At 42.8% G+C, this 27,842-nt stretch overlaps 1 protein-coding gene across 2 annotated transcripts in view; it reads right to left on the bottom strand.

The window, feature by feature from the left end:
* The window catches only part of CCHR4.PART1H3orf33 (chromosome chr4.part1 C3orf33 homolog), a 566,094-nt gene that overhangs the window by 440,287 nt on the left and 97,965 nt on the right, over nucleotides 1-27,842 (bottom strand). Inside the window, exon 2 of one of the 2 annotated variants that reach the window (XM_044070506.1) lies at nucleotides 19,036-19,043. The exons of the other annotated variant lie outside the window; for it this stretch is intronic. Within the exon in view, the coding sequence (XP_043926441.1) occupies nucleotides 19,036-19,038 (3 nt within the window). The 5' untranslated portion in view covers nucleotides 19,039-19,043. The remainder of the gene's footprint in view (nucleotides 1-19,035; nucleotides 19,044-27,842) is intronic. 2 annotated transcript variants of the gene reach the window in all.

Here is a 27,842-nt window from a genome sequence, read left to right as displayed (position 1 = left end):
GTGAGCATTTTGAATTTTTGTATCACCAGGAAGGTGTTTAGAACCAGAAAGGCTCATCCAGACTCTGCTACACTTTGCTGTGAAGGAAAGGTTAGTTTGCTTTTATTTTTTGTATTACTGTATTGCCTTTCTATATTTTGAATACTGTAGTTTGTTTTCTTTACCTTGTGTTTTGCTTGCATTCTGTTTTAACAGCATATTAAAACTTCAAAAGAGACCACAGCTCTCTCTGTTCTGAGTCAGGCAGATTTTTTTTCCCGCCCTCCTACCCATTTAAGTTGTCTTGTTAAATACCACTGTCTTCTAGTTGCCCGCCTCTTATGTTAATCTGACCATATATCTCATTTCTCTCTACTTTCACTGGCTTATGTGAGTAATCACAAAATCATCATTTTTGAAATCCCACCCCTTCAATTATTTAAATTTATTGGCCATCCTACAGTATTTCATAGTACCAAAATACAAAAGTGACCACCCCTTTCAATCCATCTTGCTGTTTTAAAAATAGTAACTCTCCACTAAACTTAACTTTTTAAACAGGTAAAACTCAAGTTACCTACTTTCACATCTAACTTCTCTAGTGCACACTGCAGACTGCATTCTTTTCAATCTTACCTTTAAGCATCCCTGTGACTAGCACTTTCTCTAATACCTGCTGGAAAGCACTAGGAAGCCTTAAACTCATACAAACACTGAACTCTCCTTGTTAACAAGGAGAAATTAATAGTAGGCACTAGACAGCCTATAATTGCAAAGTACCTTGCTAAGGAAACAGCTCCTATACTTTACAAAGAAAAAAAAAAAGCCCCAAACCAGGCATGTCCAAGGGTCAGCTTCCAGTGATTTCTTCTGTCCACCTGGTGAATCTGGGCATACTGGGACAATGCAGCAATTGCCTCATGTACACAGACAACCCTCTCCTCCTACCACCCAACACTACAACCTGTGAGAGATGCACTTACATAGCCAAAATGGAAGCAAAGCTCTCTCCACCCAAGATTGTGCTAAACAGTCAAGAGGAGAAGGTTAACACCCACACTACACCTCAAGCAACACATAGCCCTTCTAAACCCGCACCACCAACACCCACATATAGCAACACTAAATCCACATATGCAGAGGCCCTTAACTGTAACCTGCCCAAGCAACAAAGACCTCTGAAGCTGAAACGCAAACAAACACCAATCACAACCAATGTGTCACATAGTTCACAACACCAGTGTGCCACCCAGCAACAGCCCCTAAGGCAAGACAATGTACCTAACACTTTAGTCATAGGTGACTCTATAGTCCGGCACACTGATGTCCCTCTCACCAGGTTGAATAAGGAGAAAATTACAGTCAGCTGCCTGTCGGGTGCCAGGATCCGCTACATAACGCATGCACTCAAGTCACTCCACAACAAGTACAAATATGACTCTGTCATTGTCCATGTTGGAGTGAATGACTTGAGACGTACCTCCCTGGACTACATGAAAAGAGACATGGAAGAGCTCTCGGATCATGTGGCCCAGGCAGGTATGACCCTAGCCCTGAGTAGCATCCTGCCTTCCCAGAATGATACCACAATATAAGGATAAAATGATTGACTTCAACAATTGGCTAAGCTTATGGTGTCATTCAAAGGGGATCCAGTATCTGTCTGCCTGGGATGACATGATTGACAGACCACGATGCTTTGCCAGAGATGGTCTGCACCTGTCGCCCCTGGGATTCAGGTTACTGGCTAAGGATCTTGCCACCCCTATAGTGCCTTTTTTAGGCAAACTTCAAAGTACAAAACCACCACCGTAACAGGTACAAGCATGCAAAATCTGAAGGTAATGCTACTCAATGCTAGAAGTCTAAACCTCAAAATGTACTCTCTCGAGGCACTCCTAAAAATTGAGAACATCGACATCTGTGCAGTAACTGAGACCTGGTTCAAGGCTCCAGAGAGCACCCCTGCAATACCAGGCTACAACTCTTACCACACTTTTCGGCCACCAGACCAGGACCGAAACACTAAAGGTGGAGGAGTGTCAATATTCACCAAGGATATTCACACCACCAGGCTAGTTGGCCAACACAATGTGTCTGAAATTCTCCACGTGCAACTAACAATAGGTAAGACTGCAATCCAAATTGTAGCTTGCTACAGATCCCCCACCACACCCCAAGATTCTCACTACACCTTTCTAAACATATTGGAAAATATTATGATAGAACCAAACACCCTAATACTGGGGGATTTTAACTACCCTGCCATTAACTGGGAAAACTACTCATGTCCCAACACCTTTGCGCAACGGTTCTTGGAATTCATAAATTCCAACGCCCTGGATCAACTAATCCATAGTCCCACCAGGGGCTCCAATATCCTAGACCTGGTCATTACCAACATGGGAAATCAATGCTCCATACCTATGGTCAACCCCTCATTAGTCAGGTCTGACCATAAGCTAATCACCCTTAACATCCACATCCCACCCCCACCCCCCAGTAAAGAAACCACCATAAAAAAACTTCTCCAAAGCGAACTTCATGCTTCTCAAGTCAGAAGTGACAAACTTCATGACACCCATGCAGACGGGAACTGAAAGTTCAACTGCTGAATCCTACACTAAGGCACTGTACAAGCACATCCACTCATGCATGAATCGTGCCATCCCAAATAGAACCAAAATTCTCTCATCCAAAAAAGGAAGCCAATCTGGTGGTCCCCTGCCATAAACAAACTTTACAACAAAAGGAAGAAACTTTTGCAGAAAAGAGGAAAATCCCAGGATGCAAAAAACTCCCTTACTCGCCTCAGTAAGAAACTGAGATGCCTCATAAAATCCTCCAAAGCTAGTTACGAAAATAAAATTGCCAAAGATTCCAAAGACAACCACAAAGCATTCTATAACTATGTCAAGAATCTAAATGGCAATGCTCAGATCTGCTCTGAGCTAAAACAGAATGGCATTAAATATACTGATCCGAAGGATATTGCCAATATCCTGGCAGATCGATTCAGTGCCAACTTCACCCCCTCTCACCCCCTAAATGGCCCATCTCAATACCGGAAGATTGCCAAATTCCAGTAATAACTGCCACACAGGTACAAAACGCACTCTCTAAAGCCAAGAATACAGCATCCATGGGACCAGATGACATCCCGGCTGTGTACTACATGAACTACAATATGAACTGGCACCTCACCTAAGTGTCATGTTTAATCATAGCCTCACCTCAGGTTTCGTGCCCACTGAGTGGCGCAGAGCTACAGTTATCCCAATCCACAAGGGGGGATCCACCTTGGGTCCCGGAAACTACCGTCCCATCAGTCTGACAAGCCTTATCTGCAAGGCCATGGAGCGTATTATCATGGAACTTATAAACAAAGACATTGGCAACCTTCAAACACTGGACCCCACCCAATTTGGGTTTGTGAAGGGCCGATCTTGTCTCCTGAACCTGACTGACTTCTTTGAATCAGTCTCCAGAGCCATGGACAAGGGTAAGGTGGTCCACACAGCCTATCTAGACCTTGCCAAGGCCTTTGACACCATCCCCCACTCTGGAATCATAGATAAACTTACTAAGTTGGGCATTAATCCCTATGTCACCCAATGGGTTGCTAAATGACTTACTGATAGAACCCACACTGTAAAAGTAGCAGACTCCAAATCCAGCTCCAGACAAGTGACAAGTGGAGTACCTCAGGGTTCAGTCCTGGGGCCGCTCTTGTTTGGCATCTACTTCTCTGAAGTACAAGTCAACACTAAGGGACTCTGGCTAACAAAGTTTGCAGAGGACTGCAAACTGGGAGCCATTATTGAATCCCCAAATGATGTGGATACTCTACAAAAGGGCCTTACAGAAACAGATGCTTGGTGCCAGAGCCATGGGCTCAAGCTCAATGCCAAGAAATGTATTGTTATCCCCTTTGGGAAAAACATGTATCCATGAATTACCATATAGGTGGCAATACACTAAACACAGAAAGTGTGATAAGAGACTTAGGGACACAGGTGAACAGTGGTCTCACCTTCGATAACCACATCGCCACAACAGTCAGGAAATCCTTCTATGTGGCACACCTCATCACGAAGGGCTTTTCATCCAGAAAAAAGGAGGTCATTGTCCCACTGTACTCATCCCTCATTAGACCCATTATAGAATACAATGCCCCATTTGGTATGTACCTCTCAAGACATCTGCAACAACTGGAAAGGCCTCAGAAATACCTCACTAAAAGAATCACAGGCCTAAAGCAGATGCCCTATGCTGACCGCCTTAAAAAACTCCAGCTATACTCTGTCGCATATTGCCTACTCAGAGGCGATCTCTGCTTAACATACAAGGCCGTGTCAAACCCAGAGCTGTTGGACATGCTACACTTAAAGAAATCCCAATCCCTCAGAGCTACACGCTCCAGGGATCTAAACCTTGTCATCACAATAAACAAAACATGCTGGAGGGATAGGTTCCTGACCCAGAGACTCCCCAGACTCTGGAATAGATTGCCCATACATGTCAAGCAGAGTGCCTCTTTGGACCTCTTCAAGAGGAACCTTGACGATTGGATGGGAGAAAGGAAATTCACCCCAGGGATCACGTCAGTCGCCCTGCTAGACAGGGGTCCAGGAAAGTAAATAATGTGGGAAGAAATAGCCAGGGAATTGTTATGGCTAGGCTTGTATAGGCCCTAGGGCTGATAGCCTAGTACCAACCTATGAAGAATGGATAGATCGAGGATGGGGTGCCAGGTGCCCTCTTTTCTGGGTACCAGGAAGCGCCTGGAGTATAAATCTTGGCCTATCTGTTCTGCAGGAATGTGCTCTATTGCCCTCATAGAGACCTGGGGAAATGACTTACTGTTTGGCCTCTGCCCACTGGTTTGGAGGAAGATATGGGAACCCTTTTGGGGTTGATAGAGTGGGGAAAGAAAATTTGTATCCCTGGGAAACTATGTTGAGGACCCAGCAGTCGTTGGTAATGGTGGCATGAAAGGAGAATTTTCCTCCTAGGGGCAAATGCAGGTGGGCAGATGGAAGTGGAGAGTCACTGTGAGTTCTTACCATGAGGGGGTGGCTTAGCACTCCCTGGTTTTGAAGTGGAGGAACTCCATTGCATTGATCTCAGCATTCCCTGTGGCTGTTGTCTGGCGGGTCTGCTTCCCCGGGGTCTGGATTTAACTGACCTGGAGGGGGAAGGAAAGGACCAGTGCTTGGAGAGGCAATGCCTACTGAACCTGGGTGGCTGGACGTGCAGGAAATCCTTAACTGTCTGCATAGATTTAGCTTTTTCTTCCACCTTTTTAAGACCTCCTCTGTCTTGGTGCCACATAAGTTGTCTTTGTGCACGAGTGCATCCAATAATTTAGATATGACATGGTCTGGCAAGGGATGTTCCTTAAGCCAAGCATGCCTTCTAAGGACAGAACCAGTGACTGCTGCCCTGCAAGATGCTTCTAGGGCATCAAAACCACAGTGTAAGGTGTGTTTAGTTACTTGACTTGCAGAATGCATTAACTCTTGTAACTCTTTATTTTCTGCACAAGCAGGAAAATATGATATTTTTTGTTTGAGGAGTTCCATAGTATGTTGCTGAAATTTTAGCATATGGAACTGACAATTTAGTGTTCTAATAGCAATAGTAGCAGAGGTGTATACTTTTTACCCCATCTATCTAATGCTTGGTAAACCCTAACTGAGGGGGTGGGATTCTTAGCAGAAGTTGCTTTAATTCCTTTAGGGCCTTGAGAAATAACCTCAGGGTCAGCAGTAGGATTTTTGAAAAGAAATTTGTGTGAGTCAGGGACTCTATAATACCTTGTTAGGTTTCCTGGGAGAAGGAGGGAGGGTGTCAGGAGTCAAACTAGATTCCATGAAAACATCTTCCACAACATCCAGGACAGGAGGAATGGCCAAAGGTCTGTGATGTGGAAGATCTAAGAATTCCCTGAGTTGCTTTTTAGACTGAGGGTAGTCCTGACATTCTCATCGGAAATGCTCCCTTAAAGTATATAGGGTTTCCCCAAAGGAAAAGTCCTCGAGTGGAGAGGCTGAAGAAACGGATTCCTCTGCATCAGAATCCTCATAAGCAGAGAGGGGTTGCATGTCTTCATATTCAGACGCATCAGAGTCATCAGACTCCTGTTCAGATAAAACAGCTGAGGACAAATCTCTTTTTCTTTTGGAAGGGGTAGCTTGGCTTCCCCTGATCATCTTTATATGGTCTTCCGCCATTTTAAGCATTTGAGACTAAGGCAAGGAAGCAGGTGCCTGAGATTGGGTCGTCGGTTTCTTGGGTGTGGTTCATACCCTGGGCCTTAGAAACTTGGTACTTTTCGAAAGAACGGTAGACGTGAAAGAAGTCTGTCTGTGTCGAGAATCGGTAGTGAGAAGTATTTCCTCAGAAGCCGGTGCCTGCTCAGCGGCTCCAGACCCATCCAAGGTAGAGACATCAGCAGGATCCTTAGTTGATAAAGAGTTTTGCGGCATACCGGACTCCGAAAGGGTCTCAGTACCAGCCTGCGAATCCAAAGAAGCGGGCATCACGGGCTGCAAAGGCACCTCACTGAGGACCGGAGAACTGATGACTAGCTTAACAGAAGGGTCGTTGGTAGGTTTGGGGTTTGGACCTGTGTGGTCTGTCTTTATCCTTATGTTTTTTCGGAAGACCTGCTGTCGGATGGCTTACTGAAGCCATATCGGAATTCGAAGACTGAGAGCGAAAATATCTAGCTATAATAAGGGCCCAACTACATATAATTCTGGCATTGAACAAAGCACAAAAACTACAGCGAGGGACATAGTGGTCTGGGCCTAAGCAAGTGACACAGTAAGAATGAAAATTTCGGTGTGGTATTTGCTTTCCACAAGCAAGATAATTGTTAACTTTTTCTGACATCGGTTAGAGCAAGAAAAAAGGATCCCCAATGGGGTACTTAGCTTTAGAAGACTTCAGCTTCAATTCGGAAAATGAAACTCAGGTAGTGGCCAACTGGTACTCGTGCAAACTGTTTCTTCTTTGGGCTCCTCGGCAAGAAAGACTGATGTAATGGCGTCGGTTGCCTTACTTTATACTACTGATAACCTGATGTCAGTCCTAGGAGCACAAGCTGTAACATGCAATTTAGTATGGATAACCTTAATTTCAGGTTAGTTGTCGAAAGATTTTACTCTTCTAACATATTCTGGAAGAATCACACCAAGTTCTTGTAAGCAAGTAAAACAGCTTTATTTTTACATGCATGGAGATCTGCTACATGATAGTAATATGCCAGCAGTCTGGCTACTTGTACTTTGAGTTCTCCTTATATAGACCCTCCTGCACGTACATACACGTAGCACACAGAACATTCATTAAAATTGATAGTTTGATTACTTGTTTTTACCAGCCAGTACCACAGTTATTCTTGCACCATTAACTTTATCAGCAGTTTAAGATTAACTCCTGCATTCCTCAGTGATCAACATTTTCCAGAACATTTCAGTTTACACGCAGTGAACATTTTTCTGCTTAACCCTTTAAATACAGAATACAAAATATGTTGACTTCAGTATTTTTCCACATTTCCCCCCTTACAACATTTTGTATACTGTTTATTTTACACAATCCCAGATACGTTGTATACCTTCTCATAATCAGAGAAATATGCTTTTGTAGCATTGGCAGAGATAACCTTCGATATTATCATTTTGATACATGGTATGCAACAGCAGCCAAGCAGCAAAAATATGATTGCACCAACACATACAGCAATTAAAATGTTCATCAACACAGAACCCCAGTTTCCAAACAGATTTTGGAAAAAGTCAGTCAAGGGGTTTGGACCAGGTTTAGTCAGTTCAGAAACTTGTTGAATTATTTCAAGGTGGCTCTGAATCGCGTGCTCGTTATCAGGGATGAACGAGCAGCACTCCTCGTGTATCAGAGCGCAAGTACCTCCTTTCGCCGCTAGGGTGAAATCGAGCCATATGGTTCTGCAACACTACTGTTCTCATCGCCGTTAATTAGTCCGTCACCAATTCTAGCTGAAAATGTCGCATTACTCAGAGTCTCTAACAGTTTTGACAGTTTTCTCAGTTCCCAGATGGATTTTACTGTCCCATATGCTGGCAAAATACCAGCCCAAGCAATTACATCATCGCCTAGGTCCATATGTGAGAGTCCTTTGCTGCTGGCGTGTGCCAAGTCATGGTGATAAATCCATGACGCATCAATGTTACCAACGGGATTAATAGGTTTATTAAGAGAACGTGCATTTCGTATTTTACCTTGAGGCAACGCATTTGCGTGCCTGATAGCTGGTATCAGATATCCCAAAAAACAACTTCCTGACCAGCCATATGGTAACCATTTATATGCTTTCCTACCACAAATAAAATAACAATCATTTGTTTTGATGGTAATATTGGTTGCAAATTCATAACTCCCATTTGGCTTTAGCCCCTTAAATAACAGGCCATATACATACAGCATTTTTCAACAAAACTAATATCATTTACATTGATGTCTTACTTTATAGCTCCAAACTTAGTCTCACACTGCCCTTCTAGGGTACAATTATGAACTATTGTCAAATTACATTGGCTCAGCCCCACCTTAACTTTCCCCATCTTTTGAAAACACACTGTTCCATTTTGGCCCCAGAAGAGGCAGCGCCACCTTGTCTCTCAGTGGTACTTCTGTGGTTTCAAACAACAAACTATTCCAAGTATCATTTATTCCCAGAGGGGCTGTCCCTAACATTAAGCCACTGTGTACAGTAGGTATTGCAGTACATACCCAACAATTTGAGACATTCATTGAGGATGCATATGCATATTTAATCGCTTGATATGTATTAAAGTTTGGATGCCAGCTGGTGTGTTTGTCTCTTTTGAATGGCTAGCTTCATTAAAAGACAGAAATGTCCAAAACAGAAATATTACAATCACAATAGTTATAAACAATAAAACATTGCAATAGAACCATTTTCTCTTATTCTCATTATTGTCCTTCATGATTGCTGCTGTCTGTTTGTTCCTCAGGGGAACTCAAGTCTTTATTTAACTTAAAATGTTTTATGATTTTGCAATGCGTTAGGTGGATCCATGAGGACCCTTCTTTAATCCGAACTGCTGTTGGAGTTGCGATTAGCACCTGGTAGGGGCCCTCCCATTTGGGGGATGCCCAATTCTTGCGTTTTATTATTTTGATCCAGACCCACTCGCCGGGTCTGATTTCCGTGATCTTGTCGTCTCTTGAACCTGAAAACAATCATTCGTTAAACAGCTGTTAGTATTGGTCAGCATTTTCCTCATGTACTCACCTATCTCCTCACCCCCTCACGTTCCGCAGGCAACAAGTTTTGCCACTGCAGGACGTAATAAGGTCTCCCATACAACAACTCAAATGGGGTGACTCCTTTTGAGGTGGGAGTTGTCTTGCATGGAAAGGAGGGCTAGAGGTAGACAGGTAATCCAAGACTGATGTGTCTCGCCATGAGTTTTCTCAACTTGCCTTTTAGAATGCCGTTATGGCGTTCCACCAACCCTGCTGACTGTGGGTGGTAGGCACAATGGTGTTTCAATTCAATTTGGAAAACTGTAGACAGTTTCTGTATGATCTGATTGACAAAATGTGTGCCGTTGTCAGAGTAGATGCGTGTAGGAAGTCCAAAGTGCGGGACGATGTGATTGACCAAAATTTTAGCCACTGATTGAGCATCCGGATGTGTCACCGGAAAAGCCTCAACCCACTTAGTAAATGCATCTACTATTACTAACACAAACTTCTTTAGTTGTGCGGGTCAATTCGATGAAGTCCATACATATTGTATGAAAAGGATAGGGGTGTTCGAAATGATGCCGGAGCAACTCTGACCCCTTCGGCGTGGTATTTAGCACATACTATGCAGGATAGACAAAAACGTTTTGCATATGCAATGAAACCCTTGGTCCAAAAGGTAAGGTGGATAATTCTAACCATAGCTGCAGGGCCCAGATGGGAAGGGCCATGCACAACTAGTGCTGCATATCTAAAAAGATTAGTAGGCAAAACATATTTATTATCCGGTCCCACATAGATTCCTTTGTTCTGCCTAACACCATACCTAGTCCAGCGTTGTTTTTCCTGTACTGTGTTAAGTTCCTGCATGACTTGTAAGGTTTGCAAATCAAATTTATCTGTTGGTTGTAATTCTGTAGGTGTGGTTTCAAGTGAAAAGGTACTGGACATAGCTGCCTCTTTGGCTGCTTTGTCTGCTAGGGCATTACCAAGTGATACCGGGTCCTTAGCACGGGTATGAGCAGCGCATTTACAGATGGCCAAACCCCGTGGCCGTTGGACGGCTTGTAGTAATTCAAGGATTAGGTCTTTGTGCATAATGTCTTTCCCCGAGGTTGTAACCATCCCCCTATTTTTCCATTGCTGAGCAAACACATGCACCGTAGAAGGCATATTGACTATCCGTATAGATAGTGACATTCCTGTCCTCTGAAAGGAGACATGCCCTTGTCACAGCAATCAGTTCCGCTGCTTGAGCGGATAAGTTCCCGGGGAGTGGTCTTGCCTCTATTATCTGAGTTGCAGTAGTAACTGCATACCCGACCTGCGTGGTGCCTGTTTCTGTTTTGCGTGCTGACCCATCTACAAACAGTGTCCAGTCCGCATGTAGTAAGGGTTGATCTTTAAGATCCGGTCTTGGTAGAACTTTAGAATGTATGAGATCTAAGCATACATGCGAATACCGTCTTCAGCAACAGGTAGCAATGTCGCTGGATTTAAGGTAGTGCATCTCTCAATTGTCATGTGTGGCTGCGATAACAGCGTAGTCATACAAGATAAATGTCTGCTAGGTGACAGAAATGTTAACTTGTCCTGCAGAAGGATGACTGCTACAGAGTGCGGGACTTTTAACGTAAGATCATGGAACAATACCAACGTGGCAGACGCTTGTACCGCCAAAGCGGCTGCAATTACTGCTTGCACACAGTGTGGTAATGCTCGTGCTACTGAGTCTAATTTGCTAGAGTAAAATGCCAATGGTCTTAACTTATCTCCATACATTTGCATTAAAACAGATGTCATAAATCCCTGCTTGCAATCTACAGTCTGTATAAAGGTCTTACTGTAATCTGGAAACCCCAATGTTGCTGACCCAGCTATCAGTTGCTTGATCCTAGTAAATGCCTGTACTGCCTTGTCTGTCCAGTGCAGCAAATCTTTTGCCGCCATCGGTATTGCAAAAATTAAGTCTGATAGCGGGTGCACTTCTTCGGCGTAGTTGGGAATCCAACTACGACAGAAGTTCGTAATGCCTAAAAAGGACATCATTTCTTTTTTGTAGTTGGCATGGGGCTTGTAAAATAGCATTCTTTCTGCTGTCATCTAATCGCCTGCCCTTCCCAGAGATAGTATAACCCAGGTAACGTACTTCTAATTTACAAAATTGTAACTTAGACTTATTTACCTTATGTCCTTCGTGTGCCAGAAAGTGTAGTAGTCGAATAGTCTCGGACTTACAGAGTTCTTCCGTAGTCGCGCCAGGAGGATATCATCCACGACAGCAGTAGGTGGCACCCTTGGGCTGGTTGGAACTGAGCCAAATTGGTGGACATCTCTTGTGAGAAGATGGTCGGACTTTCGCAGTATCCCTCGGTAACCTGGTATAGGTATAACGCTTGCCCATAAACGTAAATGCAAACCAAAATCTACTATCTTCCTGCAAGGGAATAGAGAAAAGGCATTACTGATATCAATTACAGAAAAGTAGTTATCCGTTGGAAGGATATCGTTCAGCAGAATAGACGGATCCGGGACTATGGGGCCCGAGGTACCACCGCGCATTTATTGCCTGTAAGTCTTGTACCATCCTCCATGTCCCATCCGCTTTTTACTGGAAATAAGGGCGTATTACACGGTGAGTCTGTGCACAGAATTAATACTCCAGCTTTCAAAAGTGCTGTGATTACCGGTAAAATGCCCTCCTCTGCCTTTCTGCTCAAGGGATACTGCCGTTTATGAGGTCTAAATTCTGACTTGGGTGTAATCTTCACCTGTCCTGCCGTTCTAATCAGTCCGATATCGTGCTGACCCTGCGACCATAATGAGTTTGGAATCATCTGCAATTGAGATTCTTCCATGGGGGTAAGGAGACATAGTCATAATGTCCCAGGGGATTGTATCGGTTTGTCTTCCCTGAGGTGCACGGTCGGTCTGGCTTGTGTAACCCAGTTAAGTTTTTGAACCTGAATGCCTTTACCTGCCAACTGTTCTGGTGTCCATCCTACCCATTCAGTTATTTTCTTACCCACGAGGTACCATGACATTCCTTTACCCTCCGTGACTGAAATATGTGTGGTTAATTCATTCTTATACAGCAGCTGCATATCCCTTGTAAGGCTACATGTGACTGCAGAATTACCTAGTGTGTCCCAAAAATGGCTATGCAATACTAGTTTGGTGACTTTAAAACTAAAAAATTTCTTTTCAGATTCTAAATCAGGTCCGCACATCTTCTGTAATACATTGTGCAATGTAATGGATCTGACACCTTCGGATTTGTTATGCCGTATTTGCTTAATGCCAAATTTGTAAGAGCCGTCACTACACTCTGGGGCCTGTCTCTATCAAATCATTACTATACCAGTAATGTAGATCTCCCTGCCCCTCTAATAGCATTGCACTATTCAGTTCTATTCTCCTTGCCACCATCCCGTGGAGGTTGGGACGGCTGCTATACCGAACACTTGCATTAAATCCCTTCCTAGTAAATGTACTGGGCAGATTTCTGAAATTATTACTCGGAACCGTATGGTTTGGTTCGTCTCTGGGTCGGTAAACCACAGAGGTTTGGACAATGGCTCTTTGTAAATACGACCATTTGCTGCTTTTACAAGCACATATTCATCCGAGGTAACATCGGATGATATGGCAGTACTTCTGACTAACGCTCGAGAAGCCCCTGAGTCACAAAGAAATTCTATGTCTCGGCCCTCAACTTGCAATGTGATCACTGGTTGGGATTCCAATTGCATAGTTGATGCTAGTGCTGTTAGATTTACCATTTGATATTTCTCATTTTCTGCCATTTCCTGTCCCCACCCATCGTCTTCACTTATACCTACTTCCCCATTCTCACTTTCTTCTTCTTCCTCATACCCTCCATCTACGTCTTTTTGACCATCATATAGTCATGCGGTACCATCGGAAGCAACCATCGGTTTCCCCGGTCCTCTGCAATCTCTGGCGAAATGTCCTTTCTTACCGCACTTAAAACACTCCCCCCTCTTTTGCCTACCCTCGAAATCCTCAGAATGACTTATGCCTCCCCGTCCTCGTCCTCTTCCCCTGCCACGCCCTCTTCCGCGATTTGCGGAACCTTGAACTAACATTAAAGTTCCATCTTCACTAACTGTAAAAGTCTGGGCTTTTTTATTTTTTTTTTCCTTCAGGTATTTCTCAGCATGTCTAGCATAATCCATAAGGGGCTGTAGACGCTGTCCTGTGTGTGATCATATGCTTTTGTATAAAGTTACCAATGGCTGTCTTGCAGCCCTTTAGGAATGCATTTTTCAGTTGCTGTTCATAGGGCGAGTCATTTGCCTGATTTTCTGCCTTAATCAACCCACTATGAGCATCAAAACATTGTGTGAGACGATGTAGATAATTGTCTACGGTTTCGTCATCTGATTGAACGCATTGATTAATGCAAGTCCAATCTGCTTTGGGCTTCCAATGTTCTTCTATTTTATCTAGGAGAGTCTTTATTCTGGTTCTACACACTTGAGTTAAACGGCAAGGCTCCCCTTCCTCTGGTAGCAGGGGTCCCAAGTTCCGCAAATAAGGTGCCAATCAGGTCCTAGGATTTGCCTTATTACTTGTTCAAATTCTACAGCGTTTAATCTATAACTCATTCTCATGCCCCTACGCCTGTAATGGAATTTACGCATATCTACTTTTGGATGGGGAATCCCTCTACCGCTTTCGGATATCATCACGGGTCCACGGTCGGTAGACCAATATGGTAGGACCCTCGCCTTCTGCCTGCTTGAGGATTTGCCACTTCTATCAGTGGGTATTCCTCTCCTTCCTGATCTACCTTCTCCTTAATTTTCCAGTCCCCTTCTCTCCTAATACTTCCGCCGTAAGTCAAGAGTGTTGGCAGGCTCTCTCTGTAATATAATACGTGGCATGGGGGACACTCACGAAGCCTGGTATTGCGGTGGGTCCTGGTCGGGGCACCTCAATAACCTGTGCAGGGTCTGGATACTGGATGGGAGGGGCCGAGGGATTCTGGTGACTACGACTGACTATGGAAGTTTCATTATCTTCCTTTTGAACAAAGTACACATCTTTTCACTTGAATTACCACACCCTTTTTCAAATTTTGTTCCTTATGTTTTTTATTTGCTTCCTCCAGCCATTTCTGTGCCTGGGGAATCCCTACCTTCTTTTGCTTCCTTGTCTTATTTCCTGCCTGTTTGCAGTAATCTTACTAGATTTTGACATTCTGACTTATTTAAACATCCACTAAACCCATGTTCCTTTTTCCATTTATCTAAATACTTTACATTCTTTGGGTGTAAATCAAACATAAACTTTTCATCTTCAGTTTTGTCGCCTTTGGCAACTGGTTCCTGTTCCCATTTCTCTTACGAGAAACTATTCCTGTTCCTGAGATCTCTTGTATATGGAATCTATTCACATATACCCCTTATACTTTGAGAAAATTCAATTTCTCCCTTGACTAGTCCCTTAAAATTTAGTCAAAAAATTCCAATCAGAAACAACAAAAAATAGCTTTTCTTTTTGCTTACCTTTGTGATTCCTCCGCCCTGTTTTGCTGCCACCTCACGGATTGAATCTGGAAAGAGTGACTGGCCTCTAATTTCAACCTGTTTCAGTTGGAGGTCTTTCATTCGAGGAGAGCCTGATCTCTCTCCACCTCGCAGGTTTTCAGCCTCTCTTTGTTCGATTCGCCGTGCAGGGGCCGCCCTAACGTTGGGCGCCAGTTATGTCGAAAGATTTTACTCTTCTAACATATTCTGGAAGAATCACACCAAGTTCTTGTAAGCAAGTAAAACAGCTTTATTTTTACATGCATGGAGATCTGCTACATGATAGTAATATGCCAGCAGTCTGGCTACTTGTACTTTGAGTTCTCCTTATATAGACCCTCCTGCACGTACATACACGTAGCACACAGAACATTCATTAAAATTGATAGTTTGATTACTTGTTTTTACCAGCCAGTACCACAGTTATTCTTGCACCATTAACTTTATCAGCAGTTTAAGATTAACTCCTGCATTCCTCAGTGATCAACATTTTCCAGAACATTTCAGTTTGCACGCAGTGAACATTTTTCTGCTTAACCCTTTAAATACAGAATACAAAATATGTTGACTTCAGTATTTTTCCACATTAGTTAATGCCTGTTTATGCAACTGTCAATTTGAGATAACTGTTCCTATCAGGAGGGTTAAACTTCATTATTTGAATATATACATAGTTTTGTGTGCTTGTTTTAAAGTTAATAGGTTGTGGGAGTGTCTTGGGGTGTTTTTTATTTGAGGATTTCATTAAAAAAAGAAGTTATGTTCTTACCATAACGTTCCATGTGAGTTGTTCATCTTGCCTTTGTTCTTTACACGTGGGAATCGGCTCCGGTCGGCCACTTTCCAAAATCAAAATCTTTGAGGAGCTTGAGGCACAGTCCCTATCCCATGATGCTCTCCTACCAATCCCAGATCTAGTTTGCTGAACCAGCAAGAAAAAAAAAAACACACTAAGCAACAAATTACAAACAATGTACATAGTACATAACTATTTACAATAGCTAAACAATAATCTGACTGGAAAGAAGGACACTAGCAAGACCAACCAGACCACCAGTCATACCTGTTCTTCCATAACCTGGAGGGGGAAGGTGGGAGGGAGTGTAAGAACAAAGGCGAGATGAACAACTCACATGGAACGTTATGGTAAGAACATAACTTCTTTATGTGAAGTTGTTCAATCTCACCATTTGTTCTTTACACGTGGGTAGCGTCCCAAGCACCCTAATCCTGGGCGGCTCACGGGAGTATATTCCTGAGAACGGTTGAACAAAAGGAAGCCCTGTCCATGGAGGCCCTGTCCACTTGTAATGAGTGATAAATGTATGAGGTTTGGACCAAGTAGCAGCTGCACAAATGATGTCCAAAGGTAGACGGGCTGCGTGGGCTAAAGACGTAGGAACAGCCTTGGTAGAATGAGCTTTCACCTCACGTTCTAAAGGTTGTTTAGCTGAAGAATATACAAATTTTATAGAATCAGAAATCCATTTGGACAGTGTAACTTTGGATACCGACAAACCTTTCTTATTGTCTGCATAGGAAACGAATAATTGATCAGATTTCCTAAATTCTTTTGTTCTGTCCAAGTAAAACCTCAATTGTCTGTGAACATCAAGCTTATGTAACATGTACTCCATTCTATTAGCATGATGTCTGAAAAAGGTAGGAAGGTCAATAGACTGGTTCAAATTTGCCTTGGAGCAGACCTTAGGAAGAAAGGTTGGATTTGTTCTTAAAGACACTCTGTCGGGGTAAAAGACTAGATATGGAGGCCTGATAGAAAGTGCTTGTAGTTCAGAAACTCTACGAGCCGAAGTAATAGCCACCAGGAAAATTGTCTTCCAAGAAAGGAACTTCAAAAGACAAGATGATGCAGGCTCAAAAGGTGGATGAATGAGTTTAGATAGCACCAAATTCAGATTCCAGGGAGTAACAGGATGTCTGATAGGTGGCCTAAGGTGATGAGTTCCTTTCAAAAAGGCTTTACATAACCTGTGGGACATAATATTTGAACCACTGCATCCCACATGGAAGTTAGATATGGCAGCCAATTGAACCCTTATCGTAGAAGCTGCCACACCATCGTGAAAGAGCGAAGTCGAGAATTTCAGAATACTATGAATAGGGGCGACATAGGGATCAATATCATGCTGAGAAGCCCAATGAACAAATCGTCTCCATTTGCTATTATAAAGTTTCCTGGTGGAGACTTTGTGAGAGGAAACTAAAATATGTTGAACCACTCGAGACAAATCATGTGACCAGGCTAGGTTGGGAAGTGGAGCAGCCAAGCTGTCAGTTTGAGGGAGACAAGACAGGGATGAAGAATTCCCGATGAATGAGTCAGAAGGTCTGGCAGTGGGCCAAGGTTGTTCCACTTGGTATTGCTGTAGGAAGGGGAACCATATCTGCCGAGGCCAAAACGGGGCTATTAGAATAACAGTCCTTCCCAGGCTTTTGGCTTTCTGTAAGAATCTGGGGATTGGAGGGAAGGCATAAAGGAGACCCGAGGGCCAATCGTGTACAAGTGAGTCCCTTGGGCTGTTCCCCGGTGGGGGGTACAGGGCAAAGTAACTTCTGCATTTGGCATTCATCGGGGATGCAAAAAGGTTGCAGCAAGGCTGGCCCCATCTGCGGAATATCCTTTCCACCACTCGTTCTTTGAGGGACCACTCGTGAGGTAACAGAATGGCTCTGCTCAGTTTGTCCGCTATCACGTTGGATGACCTGGGTATGTGCGTTGCTATCAGAAAGCGCCCAGTGGATACAGCCTCTGCCAAAGTCTCAGGGCCTCTCGGCATAAGGGGTAAGACTTGGCCCCCCCTTGCTGGTTGATGTACCAGACTACCGACATGTTGTCTGTCTGTATTGCAATCGTCTCTCGAGGTAGAGAGACGTGAAAGTGTTGCAACGCTAGAACCACCGCTCTCAACTCTAAGACATTAATGTGCAAATGAGATTCCATGTCTGACCAAGTGCCTTGGATAGTTCTTCCCTGAAGCAGCCCCCCCCCCCACCATATCAGGGAAGCATCCATGGTCACTGTGGCTGTGGGAGGGGGAAGTACAAATGGGCGACCTACAGTAACTTGGTGGCTGTTCAACCACCAAAGAAGGTCCTTTTTGCAAGCATTTGTCAGAAGAATCTTGTGTGAAATTGGAAGCTGTTGATAAGACCATTGTGTGAATAACAACCACTAGAGTACCCTCATGTGCATTCATCCCAGAGGAACCGCTATGAGTGCAGCTGCCATGGTGCCTAACAGCTTCAGAACCTGGAATGCCGGAACTCTCCTTTCCATTAACAAATGGGACAATTGACTTCGCAAAGATATTACACTTTCTTGAGGCAATCTGACGAGGGAGGTGGTGGTGTCTAGATCTGCTCCTATAAAGGAAATATGCTGCGATGGCAATAAAGCAGATTTTTCGAAATTTAAGGTTATGCCCAACCTGGAACACATGTTGATAGTGTAATCTCTGGCGCGAATTAGTTGATGCCTGGTGGTGGCAGTGAGGAGCCAGTCATCCAGATTTGGAAACACCCGGAATCCTAAACGTCTCAGGTGAGCCATGACCACTGCCATACATTTGGTGAACACTCTGGGGGCTGTGATGAGACCAAAGGGCAGAGCTCGGAATTGGTAGTGACTGCCCCCAGACGGAAACGCAAGTGATCTCTGGATGGCCTGGCCATTTTGGTGTGGTAGTACGCATCCTTGAGATCTATAGAGCACATCCAATCGCCCATTTTGAGAAACGGAAGTATCGAATGAAGCGTGACCATCCAGAACTTTTCCTTTTTGACAGAGGTGTTTAGTTTGCTGAGTCTAAGATGGGCCTCCAGTCCCTTGTTTTCTTTGGAACTAAAAAGAACCTGGAGTAAGTTCCGGATCCCATCTGATCCGCTGGGACTGGCTGGATGACTCTTTTTCTAGCAGCCTTTGAATTTCTATGGTTGCTAGATTCCGCAGACTGGGTGGAACGTCTGGGATTCTTGTACGAATAGAAGTGGATTCTGAAAAGGGAATGATGTAACCTCTGGTAATTATGCTTTTTACCCAAGAATCTGATGCAATTCCTAGCCAGGCATCTGGGTATAAAGCTAAGCGACCCCCGACTGCCTCCAGAGCAAGACGGTCGGGCCTCCTCTCAGAAGTGCTGATAGGGTTTGCCAAGGAACTGCTCCCTATCACCCTGGTTCTGCAGACCCCCTCTGCCGCCTGGGCGGCGTCTACCATTATACCTCCTCCTCCTCTGCCCCTGGAGGGGGTTCACTACGTGTGTTCTGGAAAGCTCCTTGGGGCTTTCGCAACCACATTTTTCCACCTTTCTGCCCTTTGGGGTATGGTCTAGTGGGGGTGGAAAAATGGACTCCTACAGCAGATAGAGTCTTTCCTTCCTGCTCACACCTAGTGAGTGTCTCCTTGACTTTAGGCCGAAACCAGGAAGAGCCATCAAATGGGGTATTAACAAAGGAAGACTTGAAGGCTTCCGCAAAGGAGCATAAGCACATCCAGGATTGTCTCTGCAGAGCTATCGCTGAACCTGCTTCCCGGCTCGATCCATCGGCTGCATAAGAAATGAGCCGCATGAACGAGTTCACAATAGAATTAAGGGTGTTAAGCTGTGCCGTTACTTTCTCAGAAACAGCATCATCTGTTTTGCCCTGTAGAGTATCTCCAAGCTCTTTGAGGAGATCTCGTTGAAGATGGGTAAAGTGGGTCAAATAGTTGAGCGATCTCATTGCAAATGTCGCAGAACTAAAGATGTGTTTCCTGTATCTGTCCATAGTCCTAGAGTCTTTATTAGGAGGATGAACAGAAGTAGAGGTTTCTGACATCTTTCTTGGTGGCCACCGCCACCACCATGGCATCAACGGGGACTCCCTTCGTAAGAAAAGAACTGTCTTGAGGGGAGGTGATAAATTTGTTGGGCCTCTGAGGGACCAGTTCCATGGAATCAGGAGACTCCCATGCCCTTCGAGCGACCAAGTCCATTAATTCGTCAAAGGGCAGAGTAACCCAGGAGGTGGAAGGTTGAGACCCAAAGGCCTTCAGGAGCACCGACTCATCCTCAGTAGGGGTAAGGGACTGCCACTCACCCCTCTGCCTTAACATTTCCAGGATGTCTGCAAATGAGACATCCTCAGAGGAGGACCGTGGGGACCCTTCTGATTCCTCTAAGTCGGTGTCTGATGTTAAGGATTCCTGAGGGGAATCTAAATGCCTCCTCTTGCACAGTCTTTTTCTGGGGACTTCATCAGTGGGGGAGTCTGGTGAAGTCTCAGTCAAGCATGGGTCAACCAATGGGGTTACCTGAGGCTCTGGGTCTCGACGCTTGGTAGGGACCTGTGGTGTAGGGACAGAGCACGGCCCTTTAGGGGAGGAAGAGGAAAGATCTGAAGAGGTACAGGTCTTAGCAAACATGACCCTCCTCATGACATCGAAGAAACCGGTTTCCCGACCCAAGGAGTCCGCCGGTTCCGAAGAAGATGGCAACCTCCCAGGGGCCGAGACCACGGACTCTGAACCAGAGGATGGAACCGAGCTCATCTGTGCCAAAGCCCCGACAGGGAGAGTCGGAACCAAAGCATCAGTTCTACTCTCTCCCCCGGAACCAGCGAGAGAGTGTCAACTCTAAGACTCTTCGAATGGAACCGAAAAAGTCAAGGTCGACGGGGCCGAGGGCACTGGAACATGCCTTGGCTCCGAGGGTTCCACCACTATCAAATCCTCTCTTTCCAGCTCCGAAGGCTCAACTGGCCTCGGAGGAGGAGCAGACATCATGGTGGGGGGGTTGTAGGCATGGAAGCCAGCTGGGTCGAAGCTGAAAGCAATTTGGCCAGGGCCGGGTTCACCAAAAGTCTCTGCACCACGCAGTCCACATCGATGTCAGAAAGGGTACCGGAAGAACGGGTCGAAGGAGCCAAAGAAGCCACTGACTTAAGGATCTGGGACTTTAAAACTTCCGACACCGGCTCCAACACTATGATTTGGCTCCGAGGTAAGATTTCAGTGCATGGCTCTGAAGGCTGCGAAGCCGGTGACCGAGTCTTCCCAGAGGTGCTCGGAACAGAAGACTTGTGCTCCGATGACACCTTAGAAGACTTTGACCCCTTCAAGGACTTGGAGGTCTGGTCAGTCTTGTCTAATGCTTCTTGAAAATCTGGCTTTAACAGCCCTCTGTCCACCAATTTCCTTCGCCTCTCTAATAAAACCCTGCCACTGAAGGAATGTCAGATAGAGCAATCTTCTTGTAAATGTAGTGGACCCAAGCAGTACACACAAGAAATGTGGTTATCGGTGATGGACATCTTCTGTCCACAGTCACACCTTTTAAATCCCGATTTTTGTTTCTCAGACATTATATAAGGAAAATACACACAAATATCAGATCCCTGATAACAATATCAATAAAGTTGAAAAACCACTAAGAACTCCTTAGAAAGTTCAGATCCCTGAACTGCAATGCCTACAAGAATAATGTGACACAAAAAGTGTTCAGATACAACAATTCTATGAAAAAAAGGGGATATGGAATTAAATTTGACAGAGCCCTGTCAAGTAAATGCAACTCAAGAAAGGCTAAAGGCCTAGGAGCAACCGCTCTGAATTAGAAAGACAAAAATATAATATCCAGTTAACTCACTGAACAACAATTACAAGAAATATGAGAAGTCTCACAAATATCAGATCCCTGACAGTCTAAATAAGTAATTTTAAAATCTTTTAAGAATAAAAAAAGGTTACTAGCCCGAGCTTCCTCCGAAGATCGTGCGATCTGTTGCAGTGGCAAACTAGATCTGGGGTTGGTAGGAGAGCATCATGGGATAGGGACTGTGCCTCGAGCTACTCAAAGATACTGAGCTTGGAAAGCGGCCGAACCCACGTGTAAAGAACAAACGGCGAGATTGAACAACTTCACAGCAAAATGTTCTGTAAAATGTGACATAGGTTAAACTGGAGATGACAAGAAACAACTGTATAACTAAAGTCCAGCCTGCCAAGCATTAGTAGGTGCATGTAACACAAAGCTGTAGATAGATATTTTAAAAAGTTATCATACATAATAGTTGGAAATAATAACTTCTTATAATGGCTATGCTAAGCATATTATTTTGGAATGTGAATGACCTCACAAGTATAGACAAAAAGGTACGAATACTGAATTATACTAAGAAATGCAAAGTGCACGGTACTCTGTCAGGAATACTGGGTGAGCAAAAGAATGTAACTTAAGGAAATTTTTTAAGCTGGTATACAGCATCTGAATTGCATAGGGCTTGTAATGTTTAATTCCGGTCGCTGCCAAAAAAGCAATTACTAGAAAATGGAAATTAAAATTTAAACCATCCATACTTGAAGTAGTGAATATTGCAACAGAGATACAAGAACAGGATGTAGGGCTTTAGAAAATGTTGTAGTAAATTGCACAGAAAAAAATGAAAATTGTGAGAATAATACATGCAGAAAAAATGTTTTGGAGGAGGATGAGGTTTAAGGGAAGGCAGGAATTGATCAATTTATGTAATGTTGGACTGATGATAATTGTATAAAAATGCATATGATGTATAATATGTATAGCCGTGAATATATTAACATGGTTTCTTTTCTTTAATATAAATTTAAGTTTGCCTGTGTCTTAAGTGATAATCCAATAAAGATATAAAAAAAGTTATCTTTTTATGAAGTTACTCCCCCTCAAGCTATTTAAATGTATTTGCCTTGTCACTGTATTTCATGCAGCTAGTATACTGAGTGCCTATCCCCATCCAATCCAGCTTGCTCCTTTAAAATTAGTGGCTCTCTCCTTAGACTGCTAAAATTCGAGTTACCCCTTTTTCATATCTTCAAAACTGCTTACTGCACACCGAGGATATTAACCCATTTTGTTTCCATCTTATCTTTAAATTCTGCAACATCTGATCCAAGACCACCAATCACTGGAGAGCCCACATTCTGCCTTCAGTAGTCATCCTGGGATATGGGCTTCTGTTTTTCTCCTGGTGAGAGAAGGAGTAGGTGGTCATGATTTCCTGAAGTCTGCTGATCACTGGAAAACCTAATAAGTGCTTCAAAGGTCTGGAATTTGAACTAATGTTTTGCTCCGGGTGAGAGAAGGAGCAGAGAGATATTGACTCTTGACTGCCTCTGACTGGGCAGCAAGTCTCTGCAAGGGGAATTCCTGACTGATCTTGTTGCTATTTAAGACTTCTACCAGGTAAAGGCTACAACAAGCCTACATATCCCTACATCATCTGGGAAAAGACTGCTAATAACCATCCTATGTATGCAAATTTGTTTATGGGACTTTTTGAAGCACAATTTTTATACAGAATGGATTTATTTAGAAATTATGTAGTAGAATACCATCGATATATAGATGATCTAATTTTTCTGTGTGAAGGTGGGAAGTCTAGTGTAACCAGATTGAAATAATTTCGGAATACGTTTTGATGGTGTACAATGCGGAGAAAGTGTAGTGTTCTTGGATGTCAATCTTGCTGTAGAAAGGGGGAATATAGTTACTTCTGTACATCGTAAATTTGAAGGAGTAAATAATTTTTTGGATGGATCTAGTTCCCATCCACCTCATCTAATAAATGCACTGCATTACAATGAGCTGCTAAGCATTTTTAAATTAACTAGTGATAGGAATAAAATTGAGGAAGAAGTATTGAGTACATGTTATAAGTTTAGAAATAGGGGTTACAGTGTTGAATGTATACAGTTAGCAAAAAATAGATTACCGCAAGGAAACCGATACAATGCAGTACATGAATATAAGGGTAAACCAGATAGGAATGGAAGTAATAATTTGGTGAATAAAATATTTTTTGTGGCTACATATGGAATTTTCACGGAACAACTTGTAAAAATAGTCATGTTCTATTGGAATTTTTTGATGCAAGATCCATTGTTGGGAGAACTACTGCCTCAAAGGCCAATTGTGTCACACAGACGGGGCAGAAGTATTAAAGATATGTTGGTACATGCCCAGTTTAAATTTCTAATAGAAAGGCTTAGAAAGCCTATTCAGGATATGGGTTTTAAAGCCTATGGACATTGTGCCATATGCAGTCACAGATTCACTTTACATGCTCGAAATTCTGAAATATCGAATTTCAGAATCTTGAGCCCTTTAAAGTGGAAATCCTAAAAGATCAAAAACCCAGAAGCGAAATTCAAGATCACGACTTCTATAATACACACACACACATACATGCACACCTTCCTCCCTACACACAAACACACAACCCTATCCTACATACAAGCAGGAGGGCAAGCCCCCATGCAGCCTCCATGTGGAGGGGGTGCGCCTCCCCCACCCCCCCACTTAAATATACTAACTCCAAGGTTGCACTACATGCACAAACATACAAAACACCACCACAAGCTACGTTCCCCTTGCACACACACATCACAGTAACAAAACACACTAATACACACTACAGCCCCTACCCAAAACCCTTAAAACATAAACACTTACCTGAATCCATGAACACAGCACAACACCAAAACCGCTAATTCAACATCTCCGAAATGCGAGATTTTGAATTTCGTGCTTCTGGGTTTTCGATCTTTTAGAATTTCCACTTTATGGGCTCAAGATTCTGAAATTCGATATTTCAGAATTTCGAGCATGTAAAGTGAATCCGCAGTCACACAGTACGCACTTTTGAATGTATTAATGGACAGAAGTACTTTTTGTGTGACACTTATAGTTGTATGACAGAAGGAATTGTATATGTGCTCAAATGTGAATGTACATTATTTTATATAGGGGAAACTAAACAGAGTTTCTGTGTGAGATTTTTAGAGCATTTGAGAAATATTAAAAATGAGAAGGTGGAAAGCCCATTAGGGCTACATTTTAAAATGTATCATAATAGTGATGGGAAAAGGTTAAAGGGTACTATTATAGAAAAAGTTAATTGTAGTTTAGGAACATGTTTAAAAACTAAACTGCAACAGAAAGAAGCACTTTTTATTTTAAAGTTTGAAACTTTGCACCCTAAGGGGTTAAACAAAGGACTTAATTGGAAGTGGGTGTTGTAATTAATTGTTTTAATTAAGAGTTTTTTGTAGATAAGTGGAGATGTTGCAAGGTGATGTTATACTCTGTTAAGGGCATTCTGCCGAGGAGTTGAGAGAGGAGTAAAAAAGTGATTTTTAGTCAGCATTTTTTGTGCAATAAATTCCTGTTTGGATACACTGGTTTTGTTTGTGAATTGGTACTGAATATTGGTGGTTTCCTGCTAATAACCAAATAACCTGTGACCTGCTTCTCATCTTAGGATTAGTGCTTCTGTTTTGCTCCTGGTGAGAGAAGGAGTAGTGGATCACTGATTCCTCACCGTCTCTGACTGGGCAGTAAGTGTCTATGTGGGTCCTTCCTCACTGATCTGGTTGCTCTTCAAGGCATCTACCAAGGAAAGGCAACAACTAGCCTACAGACCCTTGCATCATATGAAACAAGTCTGCTGATCACCACTGAGCCTATAGTGTATTTCTCATCTTGGGATTAATGCTACTGTTTTTACTTCTGATGAGAGAAATACAAATAAACATTGAATCTCAGCAGTATGAAGTTGTGGGGAGGCCAGCACTAGTAGTAGCCAGGTAATAGCCATTTAGGTGAATCCTCTCTATTCATCATTCTTAACAAAGCTAATTCTTTCTTGTTAATAAATACTAATTGATTAGCTACTATCTAACCTAACTACAAAGTATCTCTCTAAATGTTTCATACATAAATCATCAAGGTCTACTACAGTAATTTCCCTTCAGAATGTTTGGCATTAACTTCTACAGATGCAAGAACCCTGAGTTGACAATTGTCCTGTAAAAGCACTTCTGAAATTTCACTATACCTAGTATTGCACAGGGTGATGGTGTTATTTGCATACTGTGTCCTTTTGTCTTTATTAACTGTACTGTTAGGGAAAGTGGTTTTAGCAACATAATGTGCAGGGTTAGGGTTGGCACACATGTGTAAGGAGAAGGGCTTATTTTAATGGCTACAGCCAACTATAATGAGAATTTAAAAAAAAAATGTTATAACAAAAGAAAAAAATTCTATAGTCCCATAACAAATCTATCCATGTTGAAAACCTAATTAAAATGGTCAACAAGGAACTAAAAATGACCATCACAAGGACTAATGCTGAACAAGCACTAAAAATGACAGCAGAAAACAAATCCTTCTTTAGTTTCATTAGGAACCTGTGAAATAACAGATTGTAATTTGTGGAACTAATCCAAAATTGCATTACCTACTTTGACCCTAAAAACATTACTAACATCCTTGAAAACAGATATGATGCTAATTTTACGCTAGAGACAATCACTGAAATTCCACAAATCCTCAAGTCCCACTCAATCGCTAAGATCACCATGGAATATATACCAGCTGTATGCTCTAAAACCTAAAAACACCATATCCATGAGCCCAGAAAATTTACCTGGATGCCTAATTAATAGTGCCAGGTATGATCTTAGTGACTCCATCTTGCATTTGTTTAATTTCATTCTAACCACAGGACATGTCCCTGCGATTTGGAAAACAGCTGTAGTGGTGTCCTTGCATAAAAGGAGATCTACCACAGACCCTGAAATTTACAGAATTATCAGCCAAAAAAGCCTAATTTGCAAGACCAAGAAACTTATCATATTTCACCTCAAACTGCAATATCAAAAAATCTCATGCAACTGGATCCTCTTCAGTTTGGGTTTTGTCAAGGGCAGATCATGTCTACTCAACCTGGTAAACTTCTCTGAGAATGTTACAGAGGAATAAGCAATGACCATTCATTCAAAAAGCATATCTGGATCTGATCAAGGCCTGTGACGCTGCACCCCATGCTGGTATTTTAAACAATCTGGCAATATGCATTTTAAACTTGCTGAAGAATAGATCTCATACATTTAAGGTAACAGATGCCACTTCAGAAAGTAACTAAATAAATAATTAAAAAATAAATAAAAATAACGAAATGGAGTATCACAGGGCTCAGTACTAGGGCACCTCTTTTTAGTACATATATTTCTAAATTCTGTAACATAAAGCCTGACCTATGGATAACCAAATGACTTCAAGATAGGTGTAATCATCCATTTTAACTTACCATAAAAATAGATATTCATATAGATCACTAGAGTGCCCTAAGATAACTGGGACATACCTTTACAAGGACTGGACAACTGGAGAGATTCCAAAGTTTTAGGGCACTTCCATGCACCCTAACCACTCTAAAGCCCAAGGAGAATGGTATGAAGTCAGTGGTTAGGATGCCAAACATTTAGAGCCTTCTTGCCTCAGAGCAAATGAGGCTAGCCTCTGTCGGCTACATATGTGCTAGGAGTAAGGAAAAGAAAAATATCCACACCCTGGTGTAAACCATATCAAAAAGTGGAGGGAGTGTGTTCCTGTTGCAACAGCAATGTATTCAAGCATCTACTATTACGGTAAGTTTACTTACACAACTTATCTATGCTCATAATAAGATCACTGATGAAGTAGTCTAAGCTATATGGGACAAAATACAAAGATTAGAATGAAAGGGGAGGAAGAAGGATCAGTGCCCAGAAACCCCTGGAGAATAGTCCGACCAAAGCTTGTAATGAAGCTAGAGAAAAAAGCCAGATTGCAATACTTGATACAGGTATTCATAGATGACCAAGGTGTTGGCTCTAGTATGCTTCTAGAGACACCTCTTTCCAAAAAGCCAAAGAAGTAGCCAAAGCCCTGGTAGAGTTGGTCCTGGTCTTCCCTTGAAGTGTCTCGTTATGGTGAGAATACCAAAAACAACAGCATGAGACAATCATTTAGAAATTTTCTGTTTTTACACCGATTATACCTTTTTCTTACCTTCATAAGAAATAAACAGTAGAATTCCTGAAGGTTTTTATCCTGTCAATGTAGTATCTGAGTTGCCTAAGGACATCCGTATTGTGTAGAATGCCCTCTTCATTATTTTTTTATTTTGAATTTTGAATAGAAAATAGGGAAATGAACAGCCTGGCTGAAGGTAAACTCTGAA

The sequence above is a fragment of the Protopterus annectens genome, chromosome 4.part1 (genome assembly GCF_019279795.1).
Source record: "Protopterus annectens isolate FY-2018-M chromosome 4.part1, PAN1.0, whole genome shotgun sequence".
Taxonomy (NCBI): domain Eukaryota; kingdom Metazoa; phylum Chordata; order Ceratodontiformes; family Protopteridae; genus Protopterus; species Protopterus annectens.
Note: the sequence above shows the minus strand (reverse complement) of the source record. Positions and strands in the feature narration are given on the sequence as shown.